Raw genomic sequence first — 11,160 nt, 5'->3', positions numbered from 1 at the left:
GGAGTCACTGGTGAACGAAGACCCTAAGGTGTGGTGCATTATGAGAATACTTGACTATGTTGCATTCAAGAATATTCGACGAGGGCGGTGCTCATGGTCATGAGGTCATGCCGCGAACAAGGTCGCATAATCCCAAACAAGCCGGTGGATCGCGGATTCTGTCGCTTATATCAAGTACAGAACCATGACATTGCACTGAGAAAGTTTTGAAGGTATGGAAGGAACGTCAAGTTTGTGACATCAACTCATGCAAGGTGAAAATGCGTGCGTTTCAATGCAATGCAAAGGCAGCTGGAGCCTTAAATCAATGTGTAAGCAGACAATACAGCTTGAATGAAAATCAATGGGCATAAGCCGCGAATACTAACGATGATGGTTACGAACCAGGCCAGAGAAGGGCAAATCCTACAACAAATGAATGTTACACACTCTATAGGGATTTGAATCATGATAAATCGTCCTCACATGGTAAGTGCCGGGTGAAGACGGCATCAGAGGATGTTTGAGCACGGGACAGGATGCCGTATATACGTGTAAAATGTACCTCAGAGAATTAGGGCCAAAAGGGAGTGAAATCCACACGTTCTGAGAGATACTATGATGAGACTTCGCGGCCGCCTAGCGACAAGGACAGCAGCATGCTCCCCAAGACCGTGAGGGTAGCAGCGTCTTCTTTTCGCGTATTTTTGACATCCATTTCTCTGCACTGCAACACAATGCTCGCCTTGTTGTGCAGGGACATATCAAGCACCAAGCGAGACAGGGCGACAAACACTGGATGTGTATTGCCGAGAGACATCAGCATCTGGCTAAGAAACAATACAAAATACGGCAGTCGCGCGGGACCGCCGCTCCGTCCGCCGGCATGAGGTCGACAGCATCACAGTCAAGAGCAAAAGCGTTTCACATCTGTTCGTAGGCTACCTGCGACCTTCCAGTGAACGACAACACACTCGTGGCTAGGAAACAGCTGATGCTAAAACACCGGTTGCGGAGCAATCCAAATGCACGTCGTTGGTCATGCCCCCACCGGCGCACGCCTGAGTCGTCACCACAAGTCTGGCAATGCTGTGGCACTGTGAGGGTCGCCCTATTCCGTCCCGCCACGCTGCAGGCGGCCCGTCCCCTGGCCGCCGCCGGAGCGCGCCGCGGCGGACCCCGCGGTCTTGTCGGCTGCGGGGCCGCACGGCGCCGCTGGCGGGTCCCACAGGGCGGGCCGGGCTCACCACACCGAGCCGACAGTGTTCACCACAGCGAGGTGAGCTCGGCCCGCGGCCGGCAGACGAGGCATGCACGGGGCAGCGACCTGCACCAGGCTCGGGTGGGCCTGGTGTGCTGCCCACTACTCGGAGGTCAACGCACTGCCACAAGGAGAGCCGGCGGCGCGCGGCAGAGCTGAGCGGAGACATGAAAACCGTAGTCGGGAGGGGCCGCCGACCCAGCGCGCACGTGACGGCACCTGAGTCGTTCGGCACTCCAGACGCCGGGTCAGGCGACACTCAGCCGTGCTTGCCGCCCAGCTCCTTCGCCTGGCCGTTCAGGTCCTTCTGCGCGCTGGATGGCGGTCTGCGCGCAGAACGATGCTAGCGTTAGGTGGTGCGGGTGTGAGGTGGCGCCGATATGAGCTGGCTCCGGTGTGGGCTGGCGCCGATATGAGCTGGCGCCGGTGTGAGCTGGTGCCGCTGAGAGCTAACGCCGGCGTGAACTGGTGCCGGTGAGAGCTAGCGCCGGTGTGAGCTGCGCCGGTGTGAACTGGCGCCCGTGAGAACTGGCGCGGGTGAGAGCTGGCGCCGGTGAGAGCTAACGCCGGGGTGAACTGGCGCCGGTGAAAGCTAGCGCCGGTGTGAGCTGCGTCGGTGTGAACTGGCACTGGTGAGAACTGGCGCCGGTGTGAGCTGCGCCAGTGTGAAATGGCGCAGATGGGAACTGGCGTCGGTGAGAGCTAGCGCCGGCGTGAACTGGCACTGTTGGCAACTGGCGCCGGTGAGAGCTAGCGCCGGCGTGAAATGGCGTCGGTGAGAGCTAGCGCCGGGGTGAGCTGCGCCGGTGTGAACTGGCGCCGGTGAGAGCTAGCGCCGGCGTGAACTGGCGCCGGTGAGAGCTAGCGCCGGTGTGAGCTGCGCCGGTGTGAACTGGCGCCCGTGAGAACTGGCGCCGGTGAGAGCCGGCGCTGGTGAGAGCTAACGCCGGGGTGAATTGGCGCCGGTGGAAGCTAGCGCCGGTGTGAGCTGCGCCGGTGTGAGCTGCGCCGGTGTGAGCTGCGCCGGTGTGAACTGGCACCGGTGAGAACTGGCGCCGGTGTGAGCTGCGCCAGTGTGAACTGGCGCTGGTGAAAGCTAGCGCCGGCGTGAACTGGCGCCGGTGGGAACTGGCGCCGGTGAGAGCTAGCGCCGGCGTGAACTGGCGCCGGTGAGAGCTAGCGCCGGTGTGGACTGGCGCCGGTGAGAGCTAGCGCCGGTGTGAGCTGCGCCGGTGAGAACTGGCGCCGGTGTGAGCTGGCACCGATGTGGGCCGGCGCCGGTGAGAGCTAGCGCGCCACTTCTCCGGTCGGCGTCATGCTGTGCCTGCCACCCGGTAACAATCGGGTACCGGCTGTTTAGATCCGGGCGCAACAGCGGCTGGGCACACCAGTCACACATACGTTGTTGAGTGGGGAATTTTGTAAACTTAAACTGCTGATATCGAACAGCGTCCATAACATACTAGTTCAACATCCGACTTCCGCACTGAAAGAAGATAGCTGGCCGCCGTCAGGCAGCCACCAATTGTCAGCAGAATATTGTGGCATGTGAGCGACACAGCATTTATCCCAGCCACGCAAACCAGGGACACATCTATATAAGACAGGAGTATTAGCCAGTGGTATTAAGGACATATCTGGTGCACACAGGGCGTTCGTGACACTGAATACCATGCATGGTCTGTACGTAATAGCGCTAGGTGGCTAAATGATCTTTCTACTGTCCCATACTGCCACCAGGTAGCTGCCACGAACGTTCGAAGACTATAAGGCGAGTGGATATGCCCTAAATACATATCGACACACGGTGCATCTGCCTCATGGCTCAAGCACGATGTTCAAATCGGCAAAGGTGGGGTGAAATAAGCTTTTTAAGCGCGATTTCCTCGTGTAGATGGCCACCTCGTATACGCTAAAACAATTTGCCTGCGGCCGGTTACCTGGAGGGTTGCGTCTTGGGCTTGGGCATCTTCTGCAGCAGTGCTTGCACCTCCTTCTTCTCCTCGTAGCCCCGCCATAGCTGGTACAGGCTGAGCACGTGCCGGGATATCTCCATCACCTTCTCCAAGTTGACGTGCAGCTCGGCGAACCACGCCTTCTGGTCCTTGTTCAGGATCACGCAGGCCATGTGGAGGCAGGCTGTCGGCCGAAAAATGGCGCGTATTACTACGCGTCGGATCGATGGCACAACGTGTGACCACTCATCAGGCCATGGTGTTTCCCCAGTTCATTCCCCACGCCGCGGTCACTCCTCCAATATCTGGATACCCTGACGCATTCTCGTGAGACAACTAAGGTTTTCCAATGTTCTTATATCTCGCTCTCCCTCCTTCCCATTCATATCTATCCATCTTGATCTTTCCCTGCATTTCATGTCGGTACGTAGGCCGCCCACTTTCTGCCCCAAGGCATCGGTGACATTCATATTGCAGCTTCTAAAAGTTTAAACGTGACAAAACCCACCAACGTCTAAAGTCGTGCGAAAAGTGCCTATGGCCTTTCTGTATTGCTGCACCTAAATCAGAAGGATTCCTGGACCCATGCTGCTCAAACTGGCTCCCGCCCTGGCGCCGAGTCTGGCTGGGTTGTGAGATTTTTTAAGCAGCCTGTAAGTCGCGAAGCGCAGAAGCGTGCTGCCGGCTAATCACGTTTGGCTGTCTGCCATGAAACCGCACTGTCTTGCTGGCTAAACCAATCAATGCCTCCCAGCGAGCGAGGCGCCAGTTTGGGACGTGCATGCCCGAGATGAGATGCCACTGGTGCTGGCGTCGGGGCCGTGCCCCTGGTGTGGTCGTCACCGGCCCGGCGCGGCCGAGCGGCGGCCGGCGGTCCAGCGTCCGCGGACGGGGCAGCGGCCGCCACGGCGGCGTCCCGCCATTGGCCCCGCATCGACGGACATCCCGCGGGACCGGCCATCGTAGCCGCCGCCCGCCCACGCGGCCGGCGGGCGCACGGCAGACGCCACCGCCCACCGCCCGCCGGCCTGCCCGACCGCGGCCGCTGTTGGGGTACACGTGCACCCGGCGACCGGCGACAGGCGCCCCTCCCCCCTCCCCCAGTCCCAGCCAGACGGCCGATTCCACACGGTCTCATGAGCCCAATGATGATGGGCCAATCGGACAGACAAACCGCGGTCGGCGGGCCGCCAGAGTCGCTCGGCAGCCCGACGCGACATTTTAACAGATCGTACGCGATCATCCCGCGGCTCTAAATCAATCTGGCCGACACTGTCTAGACGGCTGATCGAGTCGAATGTGCTAAAATGCATATGCATCATGCATGCTAATCCCACAAGATTTGAGCGCGCTGGCGAGATAAAGACCACTCAGCCATTGCTTACTTAATTATTCCAAGAGGCATGCAACAGCTACCGCTTGAGTTCGGAACTCCATAAATCTGGCCTAATTACATGAAAATTGCGGTCATTCTGACTGAACTACTAAACAAGCAGACGACACGAACCCTCGCGTGGCTTGCAGGTAGTGTTAGGCCACGCGTGTGGCCGTCTGGAATGCGTCCTTACCGAGTGCGATCATGTAAGGTGGGTAGAGAAGGCATACATCCGTCCGTAAGCTATCGTTGATGAGGCGCCACGCCACGGAGACGGTCTGGTCATCTGCCCCCAGGTCCTGCGTGTACTGCAGTAGAGGCCTGGCGGAGAGACAGCAGATACTAATGACACGCCACTGACACGGTCTGGTTGTCTGCCCTCTCCCTTCCCCCCCCCCCCCCCCCCCTGGTCGTGCGTGTACAAGAGCATCACGAGAACAGGACAAAAAAAAAACACGCGCATAATGTTCGTGCTAAAAAACGTGCACTTCTCACCCTCACCTTCTCACGCATGACCACTATCGCCATCTTGCGGCGCGTAGAAGTACCACAAGTAAGTCACGCCGCCCGCTGGTGGTAACTGACAGTCAGTCCGGGAGCGACTCTGACGCCATGAAAACGATTACTGACGTGTGCGTAGTGACATTGTTGTATTTAGAGCAGTCTGTTACACTTAAAATCATACTTAGAGTTAGCGAGCTTTTTCCATCGTATCTGATACTTAGCTCATTATCTTCCACTACGGAACAGTCCCCTTTAATCAGATACAGAAAAAAAACACCGGTGCAACTTTTCTGGGTCAGAAAGTGGGGTTGACAAAAACAACGTCCGTAAATTTGGCGCAGAGCGCCGCATAGTGCCTAAACATCCCGTGCACAAATCTACCTGTAAGGCTGGTAGACCACCAAGCAGCAGTCCAGGTTCTCCAGAAGATAAAACTCGCACTCCAGTATATGGTTATTTCGGTACGGAAATTCGGAAGCGTAGGCGTACGCCAGTTTATTCTTCACTGTAAAGAAATGACACATTCCACGTAAGCAAAATGAGCTTGTACCACCATTAAAAAAGTGGCAGCAAACATGCATCTGAAAATGAGCATGTTACTCAAACACAGACCACGACACGCACAAACGCGCATTAACTACCCGTACCTTACATTGAGCATCCATGACGTCACCGAATCTCGCAGATGTGTACAAGCTGTGCGCAGTTGACAAGCGTCAGACGTGGTCCCGCCCGGTAAAATGACCAGGACAACATTCCATTTGATGTCTGCAGCAGTCACGTGCCCCACGTCCACCCCCACCACACGGCTGCATGGGCAATCGGCTCATCCGAGGCGGCCCCAGGCAGCATGGGGTCGCCGGCCGGCGGCCGAGCAGGACTGTCTCGCCAAGCTCAGGAGGTAAACTGCGTTGATGCCCTCCTCACCACCCGTCGGGTTTGCACCTCGGCACTGGTGCACCCAGCGTCAGCTGACTCAGCCAGCGGCTGACACGGCCCGACGACAAAAAAAACTAAAAAAGTGCCATCGCGACCCCTGTGGGGTCTGCCAGCGAGCCCCCTGTGGGGTCTGCCAGCGAGCCCCCTGTGGGGTCTGCCAGCGAGCTCCCTGTGGGGTCAGCCAGCGAGCCCCCTGTGGGGTCAGCCAGCGAGCCCCCTGTGGGGTCTGCCAGCGAGCTCCCTGTGGGGTCCGCCAGCGAGCCCCCTGTGGGGTCAGCCAGCGAGCCCCCTCTGGGGTCTGCCAGCGAGCCCCCTGTGGGGTCTGCCAGCGAGCCCCCTGTGGGGTCAGCCAGCGAGCCCCCTGTGGGGTCAGCCAGCGAGCCTCCTGTGGGGTCTGCCAGCGAGCCCCCTGTGGGGTCAGCCAGCGAGCCTCCTGTGGGGTCTGCCAGCGAGCCCCCTATGGGGTCTGCCAGCGAGCCCCCTGTGGGGTCTGCCAGCGAGCCCCCTGTGGGGTCAGCCAGCGAGCCCCCTGTGGGGTCTGCCAGCGAGCCCCCTGTGGGGTCTGCCAGCGAGCCCCCTGTGGGGTCAGCCAGCGAGCCTCCTGTGGGGTCTGCCAGCGAGCCCCCTGTAGCGTCCGCCGGCGAGCCACCTGTGGGGTCTGCCATCGCGACCCCAGTGGGGCCCGCCGGCGGGCTCCCCGTGGGGTCTGCCACCCATGCCTCCGGGCGCAGGTACTTCAGCCGGTGAGCGGCGTCGGCCGGCCCCAGACTCACCGACTGTCTGACAGGTGCTGATGAGCCGGTTGTTGGAGATGACGCCGAACTCCTCCACCTTGGAGGCCAGGAAGACGCAGGTGGGCGCCAGCAGCAGCGGGTCGATGCAGCGCAGCGAGTTGTGCGAGTAGAACCGCTTCAGGTACACGGTGGCTGTGGCGATCACCTGCTGACGTAGCTTCAGCTGCTCGCCCAGCACCTGGATAACTGGAGCGGCCGCGGCCGGTCAGGCGCGGCTGACTCCAGCACCTGGATAACTGGAGCGGCCGGTCAGACACTGCTGACCCCAGCACCTGGATAGATGGAGCGGCAGCGGTCGGTCAGGCACTGGTGACCCCAGCACCTGGATAACTGGAGCGGCCGCGGCCGGTAACAGTATGCGTGAAGGCGAAACTGTCAAACACATGCAGCTATACACATGGGGCCCCAAGGTTCTGCTGCGCTGCAGACTTCTCGCACTGCAAAGCAAGCTTTCACGCCACCTTACTGACATACTGTTATTGTTTGAGTGGTTCATGGGTGTCAAAACAGTGTACAAATGTACCTTCTCAAGTATTGGAACAAGCCAGGATGGCTTGTATTTGCCAGTATCATGTCAGATTGCATCATGCAGAGCCATGTTAGGTAACAAAGTTGAAAATAAAACCAAGGCAGAAAATACATCTACCATGCAAAAGTTAAATGACAGTTTAATGATGGAAAAGCTTAACTTCTGGGGCTTCCTGATAAATGTCAAGGGCGAACAACAACAGTTATTCAGCATGCTACCATTGCAAGCCACCGTCGATTTCGTCTACGGATTTCGTTGCACGAATTGAGTCTCGGTGAGTGAGGATAAAGCAGCATAAGAACTTTGCTGTGAAAACATTTTACACAAGTATTACAGTGCAAAATGAGCAAAAATGACCTCAAAGCACTAAATAAGCAGAATCTCATCAACCATGGCTTTTCCTCTAGATTTAGCCATCTAGCAACTGTCTCTAACTGCATTCTTTCTTGATCATCCTTGTGGTTTGGTGAGTATTGCACCTGGTGCTCCTAACATGCAGCTTCTTAATCTCCTAGTTTCTTTTCCCCACCTCCCATCTGAACATCCTAGAACTTCTAAAAATAGTATTTGCAGTTCTTGCCCACTCAATACAGGTGTACAAGAAAAACCCTATGTAAGACTGAACATCATAAAGCAATGCAAAGCAATACAATTAACTTACAGTTTGCAAAGAAAATCATGATCTTCTGATATTCTTCCTCCGACAGTACTTGAAGGTCTAGTTGCCGGTTACTGTTCAATTCCTGCTTGTCTAACACCCATTCTTGGCTGAAAAGATGCATGGAGTAGGCATGGAGCATATACAACCAGTGATATTTATATAGCACAGCAGCCCTACAGCATACTGAAACACAGTGTTAGTTGAAACAGGTGTCATCATATGACCACAAAATCACCTTGTGTAGCTGGTTTTCTTACTTGTGGTAAAATATATTTTTGCATGGGGCAATAATCACAACCACTATCTAATACTAAATGATAAGCAATCATGCACTCCACAAGTATGTTGTCACTTTTGACATGTTTAGTCCAAACATTTAGAGCCTGGCTAGAATTATTTCTGGGGTCACAGCCCACACCAGGCAATGTTTGTTATGTGAGCCCTGTCCCCATCATCTGATTCTGAAATTCCAGGTCAACAGAAAGTTGTGACAAAACATTAATGTGCAGTGATGCTCAGTCCAGTCCTTTATATCCTCCAACATCATCTGACCAGTAGCACAAGTGCTGCCAGTCACCCACTAGCTACCACCCAGCCCAGGCAGGGACAAACACAGGGCATAAAATTGACCCAACTCAACCTGCCAGCTGCCACTAGTGGGTGAGTAAAAAAACAGTCCTTTAACCAAGTGAGCTACTGGGAAACACAAGCTGACAGCAACCTGCTACATGACACCAAACTCTAGATAATTTAGCATTTTATCTGCTAACAGGGCATACTGATATCACCATGTCAAGCCAGTGCTGCAAAAAAAGACAAATTTTTAGCTAGACATGCTGAGATGTTGTCTGTTTCACCAATATTGATCTGCCTTCATACTGTGATAATGCTGTGAAGACTTGGCTTTAACACAGACTCAAAAGGAGGATAATTCAATGTCCCACATAATCAAGCCTATCATTTAACTATACATTGCAGCAGTAAGCCAGAACTGTGAATGTTTGCTGGCCATGCGGTCATGGAAAAAAACGTGTTTGACAGGTCATAGCTACAGTGGCTTTGAGAGCCCAAGCAAGCACACTAGTTGGTCTAACTGATATGAATGGTCACTAGTCAGCTGGCTAAAAAAGTTTCATTTATGAAAAAAGATAAACCATCAAAGATTATATACAGTACATTATAAAATTCATTTCCATAAGCAAGAAACACTGCTTACTCACATAAGCAAGCTTCAAGTGTTCCCTTGTATACATAGACCTGCCTAACATATGAAAGCACCTAAACAGGGTATACAAGCTGACCTGAAAAGTGGTGTAAAAGGAAAACCAAATCCACCAAAATTGGGATGCAAGCCTGGAAAATACTCTTCATTGTGCAACTTCCTTCTTGCTAGCAATTTCAACAACAACTCACATTAAAATTTAGAGTAAATTGGGAGGTTATGGGGTAGCTTTTAACGTTTAGCCAAAGCGTGATGTTTTCACGGGATCAAACCTTTAGAGCACATTTTCATTTTAATGGCATACTAGACCCATCACACTGAGGTGGAGGCAGACAACATTTCATTGTACTCAACATAACACCAACAGTTGTAGATAAACACTTACTAGTGAGAGCTTTGCCAAAAGTTGCCAGCCATCGCCTTAACGCCGCGGAACTAGACTTGAGTGGCGCCAACACCACAGACACACTCTACAAACCCTCCTTTGCGAGTTCCGATGCGTTGATTTACAACCCAAAACCCAAGCGTGTAAAACCTAGGCTACAGCTCAAAGTTCAGCGTTCGCCACTAGGTAATTTTGGGGCCAAATTATTTCAGAATTTCGTCCAGGCCGAGAATGCGTCCCGGGTTATTACTATTAACGGCAGCTTGGATAATCGTCTACACCACATCGAATTTGCACCAATATGCCCTCCAGCATAGTGAAGATATGGCAGCTTTTTTCTCTACACTTCTCAAGTATTTCCCGACTATCCTCACCTTCCACCTTCCACTAGCCATTACCGCCAGATCCATTGAGCCGATCCGATGTTCGTGTGTGTAGGATCTCACGGTGCGAGAGCACAACTGAAAATATGTCTCTGAAAACCGAATGCAGCGCGCAGCAGGCGCGTAATTTTTTTTGCGTGGTGTAGAACAAGCCTGCATGTTCCCCACCAATCTCTTTTCACCTGTGTATCTGCAAGTTCTGACTTCCAGCATGTATTCACACATTTATGCCATTAGTTTGAGAAGAAGGGAAGCAATCAAGGAAGTTTCAGCAGCTCCAAGAGGTCAAAGTAAAACAGCGGACCGTAATCAGCAAATTAGTACTCTGATAAGCCGTGACTTCCCGACCATTCTCGTAAGATTCCAATATGCCAGCTCAAATAAACCTTCGCTCTTTTAGGTGTAAACATTTTCACCCGCGGCGGTGCGGCGCTCGCATCGCCGTTCCGCGGTTGACATGGTGCGGGCGCTAGGAACTGTACACGGACACCGTCTTTGTGACTCGGCCGGAAACGGCACCAAGGTTCAGCTGATTGAGAACATTCTCGCTAGATGGCAGCGGGCTGGTTGCCGCGCTGGCTCGGGAAGCCGGGGCCGGCCGCCGAGCGATGAAAACCTCCGAATCGGGTGCTCCAGGTGTTATAGCGAGGTGGTGTGCATGCGCAATAGCTTGTATCTGTATCAGTATCAGTATCCCCTTGCATCAGTATCAGAAAGGCTTGTATCAGTCCGGCGCAAATCCTTTGAAAGTCATGGAACTCGGCCGCTCGTGGCACTCCGCAACGGGGCCGCCCTGGGGTAGGTTCTTGGTGGCGGGCCAAAGAGGGTGGAATTCTGCGGCTTTACCGGCGAGGGGTCCTTCATGTGTTATGGAGAATCTGCTCACCGAAATTTGACTAGGTGTTTGACAGTGTTTTGATACTGATTTATTGTTCAAGCGAGTCCTTTGACGAGTACTGGTGTTTGGTATTAGAAATTAAAGTATTAAGTTTAAGAATCATTCGCACATGAACATGGTAATGAAGGCAATATACATATGCAGCGAGCATATTTTTTCCTTCCTGGCGCGCTGTGCTGTGCTCTGTGGCGAACACCAACCGAACTTTTCCCGTCTCGCACAGCCATACCGTGTGGTGGGCGGGGCAATTGTGCGTAGAATTGAACCACGATGCA

At 54.1% G+C, this 11,160-nt stretch overlaps 1 protein-coding gene across 1 annotated transcript; it reads right to left on the bottom strand.

The window, feature by feature from the left end:
* Positions 1 to 766: 766 nt before the first annotated feature.
* Positions 767 to 9,853, bottom strand: CycC (cyclin C). The gene is made up of 7 exons (XM_037220061.1): positions 9,605 to 9,853; positions 7,998 to 8,104; positions 6,787 to 6,993; positions 5,456 to 5,579; positions 4,764 to 4,891; positions 3,181 to 3,379; positions 767 to 1,566 (listed from the first exon to the last, which is right to left on the bottom strand). Exons 1-7 carry the CDS (start codon positions 9,634 to 9,636, stop codon positions 1,500 to 1,502), a joined length of 864 nt encoding a protein of 287 aa, XP_037075956.1. The 5' UTR covers positions 9,637 to 9,853; the 3' UTR covers positions 767 to 1,499.
* Positions 9,854 to 11,160: the final 1,307 nt, after the last annotated feature.

The sequence above is a fragment of the Pollicipes pollicipes genome, unplaced genomic scaffold (genome assembly GCF_011947565.3).
Source record: "Pollicipes pollicipes isolate AB1234 unplaced genomic scaffold, Ppol_2.1 Scaffold_4295;HRSCAF=5057_pilon_pilon_pilon, whole genome shotgun sequence".
Classification (NCBI taxonomy): Eukaryota; Metazoa; Arthropoda; class Thecostraca; order Pollicipedomorpha; family Pollicipedidae; genus Pollicipes; species Pollicipes pollicipes.
This window is presented reverse-complemented; position numbering and strand designations above follow the sequence as displayed.

What these genes read in the sequence shown, in the direction of transcription:
- CycC (XM_037220061.1), bottom strand. Translation starts at nt 9,636, where the DNA reads ATGGCTGGCAACTTTTGGCAAAGCTCTCACTA. An exon ending in TTTTGGCAAAGCTCTCACTA is followed by an intron (nt 8,105 to 9,604) that starts GTAAGTGTTTAT and finishes GCATCTTTTCAG; the next exon opens with CCAAGAATGGGTGTTAGACA. An exon ending in ACCTTACATGATCGCACTCG is followed by an intron (nt 3,380 to 4,763) that starts GTAAGGACGCAT and finishes TTCGGCCGACAG; the next exon opens with CCTGCCTCCACATGGCCTGC.